General features: G+C 53.0%; 1 protein-coding gene across 11 annotated transcripts in view; it reads right to left on the bottom strand.

The window, feature by feature from the left end:
* DLG1 (discs large MAGUK scaffold protein 1) overlaps positions 1-21,233 on the bottom strand; it is a 157,931-nt gene that overhangs the window by 61,794 nt on the left and 74,904 nt on the right. For 7 of the 11 annotated variants that reach the window (XM_066622541.1, XM_066622543.1, XM_066622544.1 and 4 more), the window contains exons 5-7: positions 12,726-12,806; positions 9,501-9,554; positions 76-126 (exon numbers count right to left, since the gene is read on the bottom strand). In XM_066622541.1, coding sequence (XP_066478638.1) covers positions 76-126; positions 9,501-9,554; positions 12,726-12,806 — 186 coding nt within the window. The remainder of the gene's footprint in view (positions 1-75; positions 127-9,500; positions 9,555-12,725; positions 12,807-21,233) is intronic. The other 4 variants (XM_066622546.1, XM_066622547.1, XM_066622548.1 and 1 more) reach the window with 1 other exon arrangement.

Raw genomic sequence — 21,233 nt, 5'->3', positions numbered from 1 at the left:
GAATGGTAGGCTCCCATGTGACAGTTCCAACTCTGAGCCACTAGGAAGGTAAAGATCAAGAGGACATGGACTCACCCTCTCCAGTGTAATCTCTTCATACTCATATTCCGTGTCTGTGCCGTTGACCTAAAGGGACACAAAAAGAGGCCTCAGATGAGGGAAGGGTCGGAGGTGAACAGCAGCACTTCCACCTGGCAGGGTCTGGCCCTGAATTCCTCCCAGACCATCCCCGAATTCCTCCCAGCAACCAGCCGTGGCAGGCCTTGACACCCAGCAGCCCAATTACACTCCCGTGGGCCAGGGCCTTGGGACAGTGGCTGCCATCGCATGCAACAGGCCATGCTAAGCTGAATGCAAAGCAGTCCCAGAACTGGCATCTCTTCCTTTGTTCCTGGTCTTGGGGAGAGAGTCAAGAAGCCTTGCTCAGTGACGAGACCGTTTTGTTACTCCAGCAAGAGGAAAGGCCCACCTGTGGAGGCAGACCCAGTGATCTGCAGGTTGAGCAACTGCCAGCAGTTTGAGAGGACTCCACTTCCCCCCCCTCCCGCACTTATCCCCAAACCATCATCCTGGCTATCATCCCAGACACTCCCCCACGCAGATGGAGTTGAGACCATGGTTGGGTACCCTGTGACTGAAAGACAGTCTGAGCCCCTGCCCCCCTCCCCTGAACAGAGTGACCCAAGCAGGTAGGTTTTCCAGCAGCTACCTAGGAGAAAAGACCAACTTGTGCCCCCCCCCAATGTCAGGGACCAGCTGCAACTCCCAGAAAACTCCCCCCCCCAGCTCATCACTGAAAACGACTTTGGCTGGGTTTGGCAGAGGTAGCAATTGGGCAGGAATTACAGAAGAAGCACAAAGCAGGTGGCAACCCACGGCTGCTGTTCTAGCATGATGCCGAAATAAATGCTTTTCTTCTTCATCAACATTACTGGCCAAGCACAAAGCATGTCCGTGGTGTCGTCACCCCAAACCACCTCAGCAGAAGGCAGCGCCCCTTGGAGGCAGTAGGAATCAATGAAGAATTCTCCCAGAGCCAAGGAGGGGCCCAAGGAGATGCTCGGAACCCCCATACCAGCCAGCCCTGTGGCTGCCCAGGAGAGAGGACACGCTTCAAACCCTGGACCTAGGGGAAGCCTCAGTTCAGGACAATGCCGGGCCAGGTGATGGGAGGCAAGAGGAGACCACAGAGCCTGCCCACAGGAACAGCCAAAGTATCAGAGAGGTAACCCAGGGGCAGAGGGGGCTTTGCCTCTTGCATCTCCAGATCGAATAACAGCCTGTCAGAGCTGGCCCTGGCAGCGAGAGACTGTGAGAAGGCACCAGAGTTCAGGGGCCAGGTCTTCTTCCTCCTCTTCTTCTTCCCTTTAACTGGCGTTTGGGACGACAGGTTGTCTTCTCAGCCTATGCTGCTGCAGGTGCCGCAGGTTTCAATGCATTAATCACAATGTGCTTCCATTCACTGCTATCCATGGCGATGATTCTAGCTGTATCAATGGGCAATCGCTGGTTCTTTCAATCTTCTTCTATATTTTAGCCATGTTTTCTTCGGCTGGATTTTCCAGTTGTCAGGTTGCTGATACCATTTGGAATCCAGATGGTATCCATTCTGCAAACGTGGCCAAAACAACGGAGCCTGCATTTCTAAATCTGTTCCATGATTGTGGACTGTGTCACACCACATCCAAATTGTTTCATTTCAATGGCAATCACGGTGGGAGATCCCATGTATCTTCCCTAAGCAACGCATTTGGAATGCAACTAATTTGTTGATGTCAGATTTAAGTATAGTCCATATTTCTAACCCATAAAGGAGAATCAGTAAAATTAATGTCCAGAATAGGCATATTTTAGTTTTAATGGAGATACTGGTCTTTCTCCAAGGACACCGTTTCAATGATGAAAAAGCTGTGGCGGCTCAGCCAATTCTACTGTGGATTTCTTTTCATTAGTGGATGCCAGTTTCTGTTCTTGCACTAGTGAGCCCAGGTATTTGAACTCTTTCACGCGTTCAATGTGAATTTTACTGAGGCAGGCTTTGGCCTCTGACCCATCTGTGGTCAGTATTGATGTTTAGACCATGTGGCAGGGCAATATTGGTAACATGATAAAGGATGTTGGTGGCCTCTTCATCTGTATTGATAAGTATGGCACTATCATCAGCAAACATTAGGTCAGTAAGGAAATTATTCACACTGTACTTAGAATTCCATGCTGGCCCTCGAAGACTTTTCACATAATAGTTTCAATGACAGTATTAAAGAGCAGTGGAATAGTAACATCACCCTGACAGACTCCAGTTTGAATAGGAAATTCCGCAGTTAGTTCATTTCGGATCAAGACTCTACTGGTTAAAGTTTCATATGAGTTTTGAAGAAGTTCTGATAATCTTCAGTGGTACGTATTCATTCTCCAAGGTTTTCCGTAAGGCCGACCAGTGAACAGTCAAATGGTGACTTGAAGTCAATGAAGACAGTGGCAGCTCGCTGTCCACAGCGGATTCCTTCTTCAATTAGTTGATGAACAGCAAACATTTGCTATTCAGCTTCTATTCAGCTTCTTAGTGGTCTGAAACCTGCTTGTTCTTCTTGGCTGGTTTGTTCACAGTGTTTCTGCAGACAGGATTGTATGATTTTCATAAACACTTTGCAAACAATTGATAAGAGGCTAATCCCCCAGTAGTTTCTGCACTCGTGGCTGTCTCCTTTCTTCAGAATGGGTATTATGACCGCTTTCTTCCATGCTGAAGGGATACACTCTGTGTGCGAGATGAGCTTCAAGAGGGTGTGAAGCTGTTGCAAGAGGACATCACCTCCAGCTTTAAGCATCTCAGCAGTAACTTGATCCATTCCAGGGGCTTTGCCATTCTTCAATTATTTTATTGCACTTCTTATTTCATTGGCTGTTGGTTCGTCATCAATAGCTGTATTCTCTGGTTGGTGAAAGATTAGTAACTCAGGTGATGGTCCTTGGGATGGATCATGATTGTACAGTTCTTGAAAGAATTCTTTCCACTGCTGCAGATGTTCTTCTGTAGAGCTCACAAAGGTACCATTCACTTTCTTGTCATTATCATTCTTTGACTTAGTCTTTGGAGGGTCTGATACAGGGCTTGATATTCATGCTTAGATGCTGCATCTTCTAAATCAGCAGCTGCGCCGTTCCAATAAGCTTCTGCCATCAATCTTTGTCTGACTTCCGAGTGGTGAAGACCAGAAGTGATTGAGAGGAGCTCCAGAAGGATCTCTCCAGATTGGCAGAATGGGCAGCAAAATGGCAGATGTGCTTCAATGTCAGTAAGTGTAAAGTCATGCACATTGGGGCAAAGAATCAAAACTTCACATATAGGCTAATGGGTTCTGAGCTGTCTGAGACAGAACAGGAGAGGGATCTTGGGGTGGTGGTGGACAGGTCGATGAAAGTGTTGAAATGTGCAGCAGCAGTGAAGAAGGCCAGTTCCATGCTTGGGATCATTAGAAAAGGTATTGAGAACAAAACGGCTAATATTATAATGCCGTTGTACAAATCGATGGTAAGGCCACACCTGGAGTACTATGTCCACTTCCGGTCGCCACATCTAAGAAAGGACATTGTGGAAATGGAAGAGCTGCAAAAGAGAGCGACTGAGATGATTACTGGGCTGGGGCACCTTCCTTATGAGGAAAGGTGGCGTTTGGGCCTCTTCAGCCTGGAAAAGAGACACCTGACGGGGGGACATGATTGCGACATACAAAATTATGCACTGGAAGGACAGAGTAGATAGAGAGATGCTCTTTACACTCTCACATAACACCAGAACCAGGGGACATCCACTAAAATTGAGTGTTGGGCGGGTTAGGACAGACAAAAGAAAATATTTCTTTACTCAGCGTTTGGTTGGTCTGTGGAACTCCTTGCCGCAGGATGTGGTGACGGCATCTGGCCTGGATGCCTTTAAAAGGGGATTGGACAAATTTCTGCAGGAAAAATCCATTATGGGTTACAAGCCATGATGTGTATGTGCAATCTCCTGATCTTAGAAATGGGCTATGCCAGATGTAAGGGAGGGCACCAGGATGCAGGTCTCTTGTTATCTGGTGTGCTCCCTGGGGCGTTTGGTGGGCCTCTGTGAGATACAGGAAGCTTGACTAGATGGGCCTATGGCCTGATCCAGTGGGGCTGTTCTTATGTTCTTTCTTTAGTTGCAGGTAACGCTCAAAGTTTGGCTCGCTTTTGTTTATTTATCAGCTCTAGGCACTCGTCAGAGATGTATGGCTGTGTCCAAAGGTCAATAGGTGGACACAGTATAGTAGCACATGCCGAAAAAACAGCTTTCCTGTGACTGGACTTCACTAGCTGGGTCCCTTTGTCCCAGTGGGAGGACAAAGATCCTGTGACAGGGTCACAATTAGGGAAGCTATCACCTCAGGCTCCTCAGGAGTAAAGGGCTCCTTGGAAGTAGAGGAAAAAGGTAAGTACAGCCAGGATCCAGCCCGCAGGCAAGTGGTCACTCCAGGTGTAGAGCCTGAAGGCTCTCAAGGGCTAAGGAAGATCACATGGTCAGAAGGGGTGGAGCCCTTGGGCTGACTGCTGGGTTCATGTTGATTTAGAGACTCTTGGAACTCTCAGGTGTGTGGACTTTACATAGAGTCCACACATGTTGTGAGAATGGATGATGGCCGGATCCCAAAGGATCTCCAAAATGGATCTCCATGCAGCAAAATGGCAGATGCGCTTCAATGTCAGTGAGTGTAAAGTCATGCACATTGGGGCAAAAAATCAAAACTTTAGATATAGGCTGATGGGTTCTGAGCTGTCTGTGACAGATCAGGAGAGAGATCTTGGGGTGGTGGTGGACAGGTCGATGCAAGTGTCGACCCAATGTGCGGCGGCAGTGAAGAAGGCCAATTCTATGCTTGGGATCATTAGGAAGGGTATTGAGAACAAAACGGTTAGTATTATAATGCCGTTGTACAAATCGATGGTAAGGCCACACCTGGAGTATTGTGTCTAGTTCTGGTCGCCGCATCTCAAAAAAGACATAGTGGAAATGGAAAAGGTGCAAAAGAGAGCGACTAAGGTGATTACAGGGCTGGGGCACCTTCCTTATGAGGAAAGGCTACGGCGTTTGGGCCTCTTCAGCCTAGAAAAGAGACGCTTGAGGGGGGACATGATTGAGACATACAAAATTAGGCAGGGGATAGACAGAGTGGATAGGGAGATGCTCTTTACACTCTCACATAATACCAGAACCAGGGGACATCCACTAAAATTGAGTGTTGGGCGGGTTAGGACAGAAAAAAGAAAATATTTCTTTACTCAGCACGTGGTCGGTCTGTGGAACTCCTTGCCACAGGATGTGGTGCTGGCGTCTAGCCTAGACGCCTTTAAAAGGGGATTGGACGAGTTTCTGGAGGAAAAATCCATTATGGGGTACAAGCCATGATGTGTATGCGCAACCTCCTGATTTTAGGAATGGGTTAAGTCAGAATGCCAGATGTAGGGGAGGGCACCAGGATGAGGTCTCTTGTTATCTGGTGTGCTCCCTGGGGCATTTGGTGGGCCGCTGTGAGATACAGGAAGCTGGACTAGATGGGCCTATGGCCTGATCCAGTGGGGCTGTTCTTATGTTCTTATGTTCCTCTATGGTGAACTCGTGCAAGGAAAGCGCCCTACAGGTAGACCACAGCTGCGATGCAAGGACATCTGCAAGAGGGATCTGAAGGCCTTAGGAGTGGACCTCAACAGGTGGGAAACCCTGGCCTCTGAGCGGCCCGCTTAGAGGCAGGCTGTGCAGCATGGCCTTTCCCAGTTTGAAGAGACACTTGGCCAACAGTCTGAGGCAAAGAGGCAAAGAAGGAAGGCCCATAGCCAGGGAGACAGACCAGGGACAGACTGCACTTGCTCCCAGTGTGGAAGGGATTGTCACTCCCGAATTGGCCTTTTCAGCCACACTAGACGCTGTGCCAGAACCACCATTCAGAGCGTGATACCATAGTCTTTCGAGACTGAAGGTTGCCAACATGGAGAGACTCTTGGAACTCTCGGGTGTGTGGACTTTACATAGAGGAGCCCAGAAGGAACCAGAGCTTATGGACCCTTAGGGTAAAGGGTGATCTGGACTCAGGGGGGAGAGACTAAGCCTTACCCATCAGGTCCCATGGCGTAACAAGGGCCTGATGAATGTCAAGCACCTGATGAGAATAAACCGTATTGATCAGAGCAGCCAGCTCTCATTGTGGTCTCTACCAAAATGGGGTAAGTCTACTGCTGCTCGGGCCCCAATTTGATCACCTGTAGAGGCCCCCCCGGGGGGGGGTGGATCCTGCCATGGGTGTACAGAAGCCCAAAGACTCCCATCCTCAGCCCCTCCTCCCTCCCACCAGGGGCTGCTTCCTGGCCCCTGACACCACCTGCCTGGAGACCCACAAACTCTCCTCACATTAGCATTGTGCACAGACTGCCACCCCCACACCACAAGCCCCCCTGCAACATTTCTGGCTAATCATTCTGGCCTGGGGCCATCCAGTCTGCCTTCCAGAGCAGGGGTTTCCAAACCCCAGCCCAGGGGCCAGTCCCCGTCCCCCCGTGAGCCTCTATTCGGCCTGTGGCCATTCTCTTGTCCCCTGAAAGCCCCTGGCAGACTTTGCTGAACATGACTGGAACTGTGCTCTGGTTGCATCTGGAGGGTGTTCTAAGGGCCAGAGAGGTTGAATGAATGAGGCCATTCATTCATTCATTTATTCACACATCTAAGTTCCATCTCTAATTTATTTATATAAATTTTATATTTACATTTTTTTCAGCCGGCCCTCAAAACCGTGCCAGACGTTTGATGCAGCCCTCTGGCCAAAAGGTTTGGAGGCCCCTGTTCCAGAGGATGACTTTGGGGAACGGACCCTCTGCCCAGATCAAATGAGGAACACTCCTCATTCTGAGTGGGCGGGGGGAAACCTGAAACCCCTTCTTCTTGCTAAGGCTTGTGTGCCTGGATCCTCCCCCACCCCGCATGAGCCGTGGCACAGCCATTTCACAGCTCCTCTTGGCTTCGTGCACGGCAGAGAAAGGAGGCGCAGAAGTCAAGACACAAACCCTGCCAGAGGGGAGGCAGGCAGTCCTCCATCAGGCCCGGAGAAAGACTTGGGCCCTTTTCCCAGTCTTGCTGGGCTCTGTCTCAACACTGTTTCTGGGCAAAACAGCTGACTGGCCCTCACAGCCAAAGTGGGGGGGGGGAGCCAGGCTCAACTCCCTGCTCAGTCAGCCAACCTCCAGAGTGGTCACAGGGCTGCCATGGTGAGCTGCCCTTCCCCAGAGGGCCAGAACAAAGCTGGCACCCCATGAGTTGCAGCGGGGACCTGCAGGAGGCAGGCCCAGCAAAGCCCTGGGCAGCAGGAGGTACAAAGTTCTTCCCGCCCCCTGGCAACAACAGAGTGGGGAGGGGGGAGATTTTTCTACCACCTTGTACTGAGTGCTCTGGAGAGGGAAAGAAATGGCCTGTTCCCCCTTCCACGAAGTCTGGTGCTGAGAGTCACACAGAGAGAGAGAGAGAGAGAGAGAGAGAGGCTGCTTCTGCAACTCCAACCCTGAGGGGGAGACCTGGCCTCTCCCCTCACCCCATGCCCAGACGGTCTGCAGGTGCCAGAACATTTGGTGGGATGGGGGGGAAGAAAGGACGGAACTCCACAGGGACAACCGCCAGCCTTGGTCAGGCATCAGGCCAAGCCAAAGCAGGGCCCCCCACCTGGAGTTGTTGCTGGGTTACACACTTCAAACCCTGGGGCCTGGCTGCGGCACTAAAGGCCACTGACGTGCATTGGAGTTGGCCCAGAATGCCACTCGGGCGGACTCTGTAACACGACAGTTGCAACAAAGAGGATCCACACTCCTACGCACGTCTATGCAGAATTAGGTCCTCTTGGTCAATAGGACAGACTCGTTACTCCCAGGAAAGCCTCGAGGTTGCAGCCCTCTTGACTACAAGAAAGAAGAGGTCTCCAGGCCAGACACTGCTGCCAACCCCCTTCTCTATCTTCCCCTCAGCCCCACTCTCCAGGGAAGGGGACTCCTTACCCAGCCCTGGGCCATCCAGCCAGTCAGGTGCACGCCTGCCACCCGCCCCTTGCTCCCTGCTCATGGGGAGGCAGCTTTGGGCTCACAATCTGGCCCCTCTGAGGCATGTCCTATTCCTCCCAGAGTCCTGTCAGCTGTACAGGCCATGGGATTTGGCCCGCGGCACCTGGACAGCTCACCTGCAGCACTCTTTGGCATCAGCCCCAGGCCATTCTGTCCAAGGTGCGGAAGCTGAGGGACGTCAGACACATGCAGAGCTTCAGGGAAAACTACTTCCTTGGTCCTTTGAATGAATGGACCAAGAAGTGCCAGGGGAGCTAGCCAAAAAGCAACTCCCCTGCACTGAGCACCCAGTTCTAAGTCTGGCAGAGCAGGGTCTCAGAGGAGGGGGGCACCTCCTTGACCTTTGAATACCCTGTAAACAGCTGGGGGTGAGTGACTCCTGTTTTTCGACAGCAGCTGGTTGCTGCCAGGCTTGCACAAACTTGTGAGGGTCCCAATCAAAGTGAATTACAAAGGCTAGTCCCTGACCCTCCCAAACATACCAAACCTAGAATTTTAATTTTGGAGGGGCAGGAAACTGAACCACCAAAGCAGCCGTGGTGCAGTGGCCCTCGGTTAACCCTGGCCCCTCCCTGTGCTCCAAACAGAGTGACCCTAAAAACCTGAAAAAATCCAAGGAAGAAGTTTCAACCCCCTGCTGTCCGCAGTGAAAAGGTCAAGCAATGAGTCCAGCAACCTTTTTGACACTCATATCCTAATGTGGCTCTTATGCAGCTTGGGCCAATCTGGGTATAAGGCCCTGCAGCTCCTCCACTGGTCCCTTTTTCTCTTCTCGCACACATTGCCATCCCTTGGTCTGAGAAGCTCAGTGGCCTCAGCAAGACACCACGGACATGTCTGCAGGCCGATCTGAGAGCAGCCTCACTCCCACCCTCTCGACCACAGGGAGAAAGAAGTGGGTGGCATTCCAGTGGCTCAGAGTCAGCTTGTGAATAAGCGACGTCCAGGGAGGAGTGTGGAGGACAGGCCACTGCAGGGGGTTAGAAGAAACAATGGCCTCACTAGCCGACCCCAGAGCACTGCTTGCAAGCATCCCAGCACAGCTGATCAGCAGGCCAAGAGCAAGCCGGGAAAACAGATCTGTGCCTGCCTCTCTGGACAGGGAGGGGCCGAACACAGGCACCCCCCCCCCAGCCTCACTTCAAGGATTTTGTTGAACTAAGACACCTCAACCACTCTGGCCTCTCCTCCTAGGGAAGGAGCTCCACACCACCATGGCTGCCCTTTTCGGGACTAATGCCCCTTTGGAGATGGGGCGACCACCACCATTCCCAGCAGGCTGAATGCGACCCCCACTGCCTTCCAAGAGCTTCCTTCATTTGAAAGGGCGGCCTAAGCAACATCCCTCAAAGAAAGCACAAGGCGAGGAACAGCTTCTCCGCACTTACATAAGCCGGTGTCTCCGAAGTCTCCGTGTTCACCACCAGCGGAGGGGGGTTTGCCTGAAAAGGGAAGAAACACGTGAGCAGAGGCACCAGAGGGAAGGACACCGCTGCTTTTGGTCCGTTGCTGCAAGGCAACAGCAGTGACCGGCAGCTGGCATCTGAAGCCTCCTGCAGGCAACACGACATGGAAGGAGCCACAGCCAGGCCTTTCTCAAACTGTGGGCTGTGGCCCGATGTGCAGTGGGTCACAAACCCACATGCTGGGCCACGATGCAATGCTCGCTCTAGTGCTGCACTGCCTTACTGCGAGCCTGCAGAGGCCTCTTACAGGTCGCAGTGAGGCAGCGACCCACTCCATTGACTTCCGTGGGTCCCAGAATGCTCTGCGGAAATGACTTCCAGTTTGTGGACACCACTTCTGGTTTGACCCCAAGTCCCTTCTGGTCACTTCTGCAGAGCATTCTGAGGCCTGCAGAGGCCAAGCGAGTGGGTCGCCAGCCCGGCGTGACCTGCAGCAGCCTCCAGAGGCTCCAAATGAGGCACTGCAGCACGACAAGGTTGCATGATAATGTCGCAACCCACCAGGGCGGGTGAGGTGGGTTGTGGCAATACAAAGTTTGGGACGTGCTGCCTTACAGCATTCATCACCATTCCAGAGTGAACCGCAGCCCACTGGGCAATGTGCTGGTTTCTGCCTCAATGTGAGCACTTTTGCCGCCCCCCCCCCATGGGTAGACCTGGCACATGACTGCCTTCCACCAAACCCAGGCACCTTCCCTGACCAGCCAGGAGCAGGAGGCCAGTGCTCGCTGGGCTGCTACTCTGCCCAGACCCTCCCTTGCAAGATCAGCAGCAAGACTGGACTCCAAGGAACTTGAGGCCTGCAGCAGCCCCAACGTGGCAGGCAAGGAGTCGCACACTCCTCGCCCCACCTCCCCGGTGGGGCCTGCCAGCCGTCACACACCGGACGGAATGCCTGAGCAGAAGTGCACTGCAAATGCCAGGATGCGACACGCACACACCCTGTGCCACGTGCTGCTCCAGGCACCACCACCTGCAGGCCCGGAAGGGCACCAAACCAAAGGCAGCCTCCGGCAGGAGCAGGACCCCAGCTGGCCGACTGCAGGGGAAAAGCAGAGAGAAGGCAGAGGGAGCTGCTGGCCCCAGCCTGGTGGCCAAACAACCTCATCACAAGAGAAATGCAGAGACCCCTTTGACCCCCAAGAGCTGCTAGTCCCCCAGAGCCTCCAGGACCCAAGGAGTGCCCCCCCCCGCCACAGCAGAACACCACAGCAAGGCGGAAGGGAAGGAAGCCTGCGCCTGCCCACACCAAGGCAACAGCTCCTCCTCCCACCCCAAGCATCTGGCCAGGAGGCCTCCTGGACTTCCAGCCTCACTCAAAGGTGCAGAACCACAAGGCTGCAGAGCAAACATGTGGATTAAGCGCAGGCCAGCCGTGTCATGACCTCCCCCGTAACTCCGCCCCTCCCACTGGGCCTGCAGGACTAGCCCAGACTTCCTTCCAGACTCGAACCAGGAAATGCAGGTGGGGATCTTCCCAACAGCCACTGGCAGCTCAAAGCCCTTTCCCAGCTTCAAAAGGGATTCCATGCAAGAGCGAGGCCCCCTCCCCCTCCATCAGCCTGGCAAGAAGCCACAGCCCCCAAACACCTCCCTCCCCCCCCCAGCTGCACCTCTTGCCTGCCATTCCCTCTGGCGGCAGCAGCAAGGACAGAGGCAGGACCGTGTGCTTGCTGTTTACACAGTGCTGTTCATGGAGGGAAATGGAGACTCCCACCCTCGGGGGCTCACAGGCAGAGAGGAGGGAAGCAGGGCAAGGCTCCTGGCTCCGATGTGGGGTGCAGGGGGGGCTTGAAGACCAGGACAGGAAGAAGCCAGTATAAGGTGCAAAGAAGGGGTGGGGCAACCTGCTGGGGAGGTTAGACCAGAGCAAAGGCGCTGACAGTAGCCGCAGTAAGAAGGCAGGCCCCAAATTCCCAACAGGATCATCAGGAAGGGATGTGCTCTGGTAGCCTTTCCAGAGGAAGAAGCGACCTGACTGTGATGGACCGAGCATGGGGCCCAGAGGAGTCCACAAGGAAAAGGCTAGAATGGCTTGGGCCACACAGAGCTCCCAAGACAGGAGAGGACACTGCTGGGCCAACCACCCCATCCCCACGTTGCCGCCCAATGTCTGCCCAGTGCCAGCAAGAGGCAGTGGTGAACCTGGTGAGAATAATGCCTCATTCCTCTGGCCTCATCTTCCATGTTGGGGCAAGGTGATGGGACGGGGGTCATTCTTCATAAAGTCTTTGCAGGTACATAATGGACTGTCACAACCCGTTTCACAATCTGCACTGGGGGGGGGGCTTCCAGCTGCAGATAGAAATGCAGATATGACCCTCTCTGTTCTGCTGGGCTCCTTTGTAGCAACCTGCTGGACGGTCCTGCTAGATCCACTCCAACTTCAGAAGGGTGTGCAGAGGGACACCTGCTCCCCACCTTGGGAATTAGAGGCCTGATCTTTCCTGATGCTCTTCGGGTTTCTAAATGAAACCACTGGAGAAGTGGAACACAAGTTACTCATAATGCTGAGACGAGTGTGGAGACGGGTGACTCCATGTGCAAGGGGCTGGAAAGAGTGGAAAGGCCAGTCCAGTCCAGTGCAGATGACACAGAGATGCTGGTGTTGATGAGCCTGAGGCAGGAAGGGAACTCAGGTGCAGAAGTGGCACCTCCTGGGCAGGATCACCAACCACATGGACATTAGAACAGGAAACCTTCCATATTTTAAAAGAACAATAGTGGATGGATCAATTCAAAGCCACTTTGAATGCCCGTTAGGGAGATAAAGCAGAGTATGTCTGTACGCATGCGTATATCAACAAACAAACAAAGCCTCCTGACCAGGCAATGGATCTGAATTCCCCCTCCCCCTACACTGTAAGCCAACCAAAATCAGTAGCAATAAAAGATAATGCCGCAAAACCAAAACTCCCTGGAAGACCACACCAGTGGAATCTTCAAGGCAGTGCCCCAACTGCTCAGAGACACTATTTCCAAGAGGGGGGTGCATTCTAAAAACGCGGCCATGCCATAATTAGCTTTCACCATGTGCCAAAAACAACTGGCACAAGCTGAGCACAAGATGTCACCCAAGCATGCACTATGGAGCCCACCATATCAGAGACAGAATGCAGCATGCAAATGGAGAAAAGAAATAAAAACCTGTGATGTGGAAGATGGGAGGAGGGTGGCCTCGGCAGGGACTGGCAGGACAGAGACAACGGGAGGAGAGGCCTCTGGCGTCTGGAAGCATCAAGAAGAATGGTCAGGAGTGGAAGGCCCCGGCACCCAGGCCTGCCACAGGAGCCCGGGCAGAGCTGCCGCTGCCCACGGGCTGCACAGAGAGGCTCCCTCTCCAGCAGGGGCCTCACTGTGTGCACAGCAGCCACACAGCACACGGCCTGCTGCACACACACACCCCACACAGGCAGCCTGTCCTTGCTCCCCAGAGGCTGAGGAGAAGGCCACAGGCACTTCTGGAGGCCCCGCATTCCAGCCCCCCCCCATCCCAGAGCCCATCCACAGCCAACTCAAGCTCCACTTGCAACTTTCACCCCCTTTGGGAGAAACACCTCCCCCCCCAACACTCACACATGCCCCTTTAAAACAGAAATCATCAGCAACTACTTTTGATGGTGAAGCCCTAGACTGAATGGCTGCAAATGCCACCAGGGGCTGCCTGCCTGGGGTTGGCAGTCGCAATCCATCATGCCGCTCATTTATGCTCAAAGGCAGATTGGGTACATGGCCCACAGTCCCCACCCCAAGGACTGAGAGGTGGTACTCTGGGCCTCCTGACCACCAGCGCACACACCCACGGACCGCACATCGCTGGAATAAGGCAGCTTTGGCTTCACCCATCCACCACTGGCCACCTGGAATCCTCCACAGGGGAGCAGTTGTGGGCTTGGGTGCATTCTCTTTAACCCTCTTCATTGCCCCCCCCCCGGCAGTGGCAACAACGGAGGAGCTTCTTTCTGCGCAGGCCATGCTGCAGGTGGCAGCAGTGGCTTCAGAAGCATTCCTAGCCCTCTTTGTTGGTTTCTTCTCTAGGCTGCAACAAGAAAGGGCTCCGTGTCCTGTCACCTGAAGCACTGCTGAAGTTGTCACAGCTTCTGGCACAGCACGACATTTTCTCACACAAACACACCCCATCACTGGCTTCTCACTTAGGAACTCAGTTGCAAAAGACAAAAGAGAAAATATGCAAATACCGAGCATATTTTCAAGAAATGGAAGAGCCCAATTATCATGAGGACTGCCCTTTAGCAGCTTAGCAGCTGATGGAGGTCTTGGGACAGCCCAAGGGCCACATCTGGCCTGTTTGACACCCCTGGCTGATGAGTTCTGGGCAGTCTGTGACACAACAGGAGAGAGATTTTGGGGTGCTGGTGGACAGCTCAATGAAAGTGTCATCCCAACGTGCAGACTTGGTGAAGAAGGCTAATTTCGTGCTTGGGATCATTGGGAAAGCTATTGAGAATAAGGGCGCAATCCTAACCCCTTATGTCAGTGCTTCCCAGCACTGACATAAGGGCAATGCAGCTCTGAGATAAGGGAACAAACATTCCCTTACTTTGAGGAGTGACACCCAACTGCAGGATGCAGCACACATCCCCTTGGCACCGCCATGCCAGTGCTGGAAAGCATGCACTATGGATTGCGCCCTAAGACGGTTAATATTATAATGCCATTGTACAAATCAATGTTAAGGCCACACCTGGAGTATTGCGTCCAGTTCTGGCCACCACATCTCAAAAAAGGATAGTGGAGATGGAAAAGGTGCAGAAGAGAGCGACCAAAATGATGACTGGGCTGGAGAACCTCCTTTAGGAGAAAAAGCTGTAGTGTTTGGGGCTCTCTCAGTCTAAAGGCACCTGAGGGGACGGACGGACATGATTGAGATGTACAAAATTATTCAGGGGATGGATAGACAGGTGCTTAGAGAGATGTTCTTTTCCCTCTCATGCAACACCAGAACCAGGGGACATCCACTAAAATTGAGTGTTGGGAGAGTTAGGGCAGACAAAAGAAAATATTTCTTTACCCAGCATGCAATAAGTCTGTGGAACTCCTTGCCACAGGAGGTGGTGATGGCATCCAGCCTAGCTAACTTTAGATGTCTCTCTCTCACACGAAGTCTCCAAGCAGAGGTTCAACATGCACTGGCTGGAGATGCTCTATGAGGATTTACCCTTTAGGTCCCTTCCAACTCTATGGTTTTGTGATTCAATGAAAAGGGGATTGGACAGATTTATGGAGGAAAAGTTCATCACAGGTTACAAGTCATGATTGGTATGTGCAAACTCCTGATTTTAGAAGTAGGCTACCTGGGAGTGCCAGATGCAGGGGAAGGCACCAGGATGCAGGTCTCTTGTTGACTTGCGTGCTCCCTGAGGTATTTGGTGGGACACTGTGAGATGCAGGAAGCTGGACTGGATGGGCCTCTGGCCTGATCCAGCGGGGCTCTTCTAATGTTCTTATGAACAAGAACCTCACGCAAGGGGTCCCCGAGAGGTCGGAAGGAAACCAGTTGGTGACTCCAGCATGTTCTCTGCCCTGCCCAGTGGACTGGAGATGCCTCCAGAAGAGGCGGGGTGGTAAGCTGACCCTGCCAGTGAAGCAGTCTGCGCACCTGGGGGCCACAGCAGCAGCTGTCCTAAGAATGGCACCAGTGGAAGCCTGGCAACGTTGGCCATACACAGAGCACAAGATGGTGCACAGTTCCATGACAAGGATCCAGCCACAGCATGCACCTGCCTATCACAAGATCCACTGCAAGGGAGAAGCAGTACACTCCCACTGGTGGCTTTCAGGGCACTTCCCTTCCTGGAGTCCCACCTGCTTTGCCTCACTGAGAACCAGCACAGACAAAGCTGCTCTTGAGAGGGCGCCAGCAGCCCCACCCATCACTCCCTCTGGCAGAAGCAACTCCTGGGCAGCCACAACCCCTCCTCAACTGGCCAAAGCCCAGCCGGGGGCGGGTGGCTGGGCTGCATCACAGTCTTCTGGCAACACACAGGCAAAATCAATTTGTTGTGCCTGCATTTATTACACAGCTCTGCCTCCCCAGCCCTTGCCACTCGCCTCCTGGACCCATCGCCTGTCTTGGGGCAGCATCTGTGTATCAGCGCAATGCCTTTCTTTCACAAGGACTGCCCAGGAGCACACCCAAGTCGCTCCAGGCGTTCAGAGCCAAGACAGACAAGGAAGCGTCACGAAGAGCCTTCAAACCTCAGTCAGGCAAGCACCACTCAATTCCAGCCTCTTCCCATCTCAGTCTCACTGATAGGAAAGGAGGACCAGCCCCCACTGAGGGAGGGACAGGCTTGCCTGGAAATGGAAGCCACGTGACAGGCTTATAAATAGGCTCTGACAATTAGGCGGGATCAATACACTTGCTTGCTGCTCTTCCCTTCCCCTCCAGCACAACAAGAACGCACCCAATCGCAAAGCAGGCATCTCCTGCAGGCCCGCCCACCCCTTCACCATCTGCTCAACAAAATACTTCCAGGCTTAACACAGCGCAGCCCCCTCTGCAGAGCTGAGCATCCAAGGCCATCTGTACAAGGCAAGAAGATGCAAGGGTAGGAGCTGCCCAGCAAGGAGGGGCCAGTCATCAAGCAAGCCAGGCCAGCGTGCCCAGGTGCGCCTCCCTGCCATCCGTTTGTCACCTCCAGGGCAGGTCGGAAGCTCCCACTTGATCACCAGCCCCCCCAGCCCTGAAAGAGGCGCCTTACCTGCCCCAGAGAGCAGCTTGCCCCCGAGCCGGCAGAGCGGAAGCCACTGCCCGCCTTCACCTTGGCCGTGCTCTTGGTGGGACTCTTCTTCACGCTGTCCCGCAGGTTGGTGAATCGGCCTCGGTGTTTGGACGCAGCAGCTGGCAGAGGGGCTGGGGAGGGAGCTGCCTGCCCAGCCAAAGCCAGTGGCACTGGCTGAAAAGCCAGGGGCTCCCCTGTGCAGCCAGCCAGGCTGAGAGCTCCCACCTCACAGCCATTGGGAGCCCCACAGCGGCACTGGGCTGGGTGACAGTGAGAGCTCATCCAGCCGCCCAGGCAAGCCTCTCAGCAAAAGCAGGCCACGTGGGCAGGTCGGCCAAGAGAGGCACTGCGTGGCTCCCAGGGGAAGCTGGAGCAAAATGCTGTCTGGGCCAGACTGGCACACACTCGCCAGAAAGAGGCCGCATTCTATTGGGCAACACAGAGGCGCTCAGCCCCTCAGCTGGACAAACAGGATCGATGTTCGGCAGCGGGTGGTGCGCACAAGGCAAAGGTCACCTGGTGTTTCCACTGCTCAGCCTGAGGTGAGGTCCTCAAGGCCACCCACCCTGAGAGGGCCGGGCGGTCCAAAGCCTCCCCCCCTCTTTTCCCCGTCCTCTCTGCCCCACAAGTTCAATGCCTCCAGCTGAGTCCGAGCGGAAGGCAGATTCCCACTGCTTTACAAGCAGAAGTCAGGCTGCAGCACCGCCTCACAACTCTCTGAGTGACTGGGAGGGAGGGAGGAGGGTGCCAACAGACTCAGGCCCAAAAAGCTCCACAGCAGGCTGGTACTCCCCTGCCCCAAACACACACCAGCAGATCCTGCACTGAAGGGCTGGAGAGTGTGGACATCCCTGCTTGCCAGGTGGGCCTTGGCCAGCCGCAGGCAGCGCCCTGAGGTGCAGTGAAGGAAGGGCAGCCTCCAAACTCAACTGACTAAACAAAAAGGCCAGCAGGAAGAGTAGCATGGAGGGTCTCCTGCACCTCAGTCACTTCCAGGTCTGCCAGGAAAGGCTCCAGCACTCTTCCTCACCACGGCGAGCCATTTCACTGTTCCGGACGGCAGCACAGTTGGTGTTTTTGAAAAGCGGGGTGTAAGTTCAGTAAAACGCACACACACACACACACACACACACACACACAGCTGGACCACTGGTTGCTTCCTAGTCAGGCACACACAGGGCAGGTTACAACAACCCAACCCTGAGGGAACGGCTCTGAACGGCTGTGGCCAAGTATGATCTCCCCAGAACCCAACGCAGCAGCCAAAGCCAAGGCAGGCACTCCGGGCCAGGAGGCAACAGGGTCAGGGCAGGGAAAAACGGACCTCTGAACGGCAGTCCCCAGAAGTGCTCCGGCTACAGCCCTGCATCCTTCTGACACCTGGACAGCAGCCAAGCGCGTCTGCACAGCTTGGAAAAGAGTCCTGTAAAAAGTCCAGACTGATTGGGGAAGAAAAGAAGGGCCTGTTCCCATCACCAACCCGAAGCCACACAGCTACACATCTGGGAAAAACCACTCCTGTTCAGTGAAGGCTGGATCTCTTCCAACGGAGGGCAAAGAGGAGTGCACCCATGACCCTACAGTGGCAACGAGGGAGATCCCCGAGGAGCATGAGCAGCCAGCTGTCCACAGGCAGAAGTATTACATGCTCTGAAGCACACTAAGAGATCCAAGGCTCTTAGAGGCCATATGCAGAACCAGCAGAGAGACCGAGGACAGAGGATCTGGGACTGGTGCTTTTCAACCACTTCATAATTGACCTTGAGACAGGGGTGAGCAGTGAGGTGGCCAAGTTTGCAGACGACACCAAACTTTTCCAAGTGGTGAAGACCAGAAGTGATTGTGAGGAGCTCCAGAAGGATCTCTCCAGACTGGCAGAATGGGCAGCAAAATGGCAGATGTGTTTCAATGTATCCCCAATCACTAAGGGGCGCACAGAATTTGTAATTTGTTCCCCACAGAAGTGGAGTTTTTTATGGTATTAGCAGAGTCCTCTCAATGGATTCATCGGCCATCTGGTGAACTCGCAAATGCTATTTCTGACTCCAAATCAAAAAGCGGCAATATCTAGTTGGAGGTTGCTATGGAACCACCATCTGCCAACGGCTGGCCTTTTCTTGCATTCCATCGTACAGGACTGTACATGTGGCAGGTACTTCTGAGCTCTCTTCAGCCCACTCCAACACCTTGCCCCGAAGGCCCTCTGGAGCTGGAGACTTCTCCAGCACAAGCCTCGGCTTGGCCCATTCACCCCCTATCTGAGAGGAAATGGAGCAATGACCACTGACTCCATGGTCTCTTGCAACTGGCACCTGGCCCTAGGAAGGCCCACACAACATATGACCACAGCTGAGCTCCGTCCCCACTGCTGACACATGGGGAACACTTCCGATACCTTGGAATGCACAAGGAAGGGGCAGGAGCCCAGGGCGGCTTGAACATGGTAGTGATATACTGCCCCTTCCTCTGGAGATTCAATGTAGCCATCATGGTTAATAACCACTGACAGACCTACAGTCCACCACGAATGCTAAGAATCCACTTTAAAAGTCATCTGGCAGCCCACTCCTATCCTGTGCTATACCCAGCGCAGGGTTGGAGGTGGCTGCTGTGCAACTTGGAGTAAGGGAATAATTATTCCCTTACCCCTAATAATACCACAGCCAACTCAATGGAGCTACTCAGATCTGCACCAGCTAAACCACTGGTGCAAATCTGAGCAGCCTGATATACCACTGGGCTGCTTGGGAGGGAGGTGAGGATCCAGCCTAAGTGCTAGAGGCTGGGCCCACCCCCTTGCTGGGCCTGGTCTGCCCACCGGTCCTCCCTCCCCCAGCCCAAGAAAGTCCCGTTCCACCATCCTGCCATTCTTCCCAAACTCGTGCCAGCCTCCCTAGACTGGCACAAACATATCTTCTGCCAGCTGGAATCTGGTATGGGGAAGCTGGTGCACGTCCTCAGACCAGCTCCCCAACTCACATGCTTATGGCACATTTGACACTTCCAGGCCAGAGCAAGAGACGAGCACCGGCCCAATGAGCACTTCGGATTGCACTCTAAGCCAGTGACCAACATCACCCAAGTTTCCCACCTACCCCCACCCCCTGCATTAATTTCCAACCCCCTCTGCCTATTCAGCAAGCTGCAGGTATTCCGTGTGACCTGAAAGACTTTGCATACCGGCAAACCCATGAGAACATTTTTTCTTCTATGATTTGCAATTCAGTGGCTCCCAAACTGCATGTCTGTGGCCAGTGATTGGTTATCACTGACCCATTTTTGGTGCATCACGAAACTGACAATTAAACAAGATGATTAGATTAGACTATGCGCATCAAGGTTCAACAATCTGCTACTTGGGGAAGCACTATGGCCAGATAACCTTTATAGCCACTAAGGCCTGAATGGTTGATAAAACTTTTTTTTAGGTGGGTTCCAATTCTAAAAACTGTGGGAACCACTGCTTTACGCAGATAGAGTTTTACAGAGGTATTCTAATTCCCTCCTCCTATTCCCAGGCCCCATTCCTACCATAATTCACAATTATTAATCCCCAATAGTAAACCTTCCGCCCATTGCCCTCTACTTATCTTCCTCCTTCCAACATAAGAAACATTCTACAACCTCCCAACTTTAGCCCCCCACATGCCCCCCTCTCCATGATTCCCCCCCCCCAGGTTCTGGGGTTCACTCTTAAGAAGCATCTAAGCTAAACCAGTGAACAACAACACCCAAGCTTCCCACCAGTGGCATCACCAGGACTGGCATTACTCGGTGCGGTAACTCATGGTGTCACCCCCATTAACTTTGTTTCCTTTACTATATAACAGTCCAGGTCACCCAACAAATCAGTAAGCAACTAACAGCAGCCACCTCAATGACACACAACTGAACAGGAGTTCTAGTATTAGCTACGATATATGGAAATGAGAGCTGACTCAAACAAACACCTTATTGGTTCCCTGCTCTGTCACAATAAAACCTCACTGGCTCTCAGAACAATCAGTCTCATTGGTCAGTTCTGAGTTAAGAAAATCCACTTTTTAGTTACATAAGGCAGTTTTCTGGTTATTTGGCTATACCTTTTGATAGAACACAGGTAATTCAACCTGGTGTTTTTCATTACATTCTGCATGAAATTACATATCAAATGATATAATATGATGGTATATTTAGCAAAAACTACAATTTTGGTCTTAGGGGTGTCACCACCAGGTGTCACCTAGGACAGCCTCCCCCCACCAGCTATGCCACTGGCTAGGAGACTGCTGCCCTCTTGCTCCTCCCTTCTGATCTAAACAGAACTGATGTTAGAAATTGACTTCCTTCAGAATACGAAGATGGGATTTGAAGCAGATCAACCATACCCTGAACTTCTCCCGAGTTGGTGGTGGCTATCAACCACAGAGAACTCCAATTAGCAATGTGAAGTCCCAGAAAATTCAGGAGCAGCTGGGGAAATCTCCTCTTGTTCAGAACAAGATCACACACAACTGCTCAACGTCCCTAACCAAGCCTGTCTCCTGGGCCTCGGGGCTGGAGAGGTTCTTGCACAGGGTCTGGAATAGAGATCTGCATCTCTAGGTCTTTTGATCCAAATAAGCAGGCTTTGGAGGAGCTCTATGGAGGATTTGCTTGCTTCGAGTAGGGGGTTAGACTAGACGGCCTTAAAGACAACTTCCAAAGGTGGTTTTATGATGCTGCCCTGAGGCACTGGCAAGACCACATGTAGCGATGACAGTGAACTGGAGCAAACAGTGACACCCATTGCCAGCTCTGCAGGGGCACTCAATGCAAGCTGAACATTTGCACAATTCCTAGGAAGAGAGTGACCTGTTCAGCAGTCACATGGAAACTAAGAAAGCTACCCAGTGGCATGGATTTTCAAGGAAGGGGCCCTGTGCGCACT

This window comes from Tiliqua scincoides, chromosome 3 (genome assembly GCF_035046505.1).
Source record: "Tiliqua scincoides isolate rTilSci1 chromosome 3, rTilSci1.hap2, whole genome shotgun sequence".
Lineage (NCBI taxonomy): Eukaryota > Metazoa > Chordata > Lepidosauria > Squamata > Scincidae > Tiliqua > Tiliqua scincoides.
The sequence above is the reverse complement of the archived record's forward strand: the minus strand, read 5'-3'. Positions and strand labels throughout refer to the sequence as shown.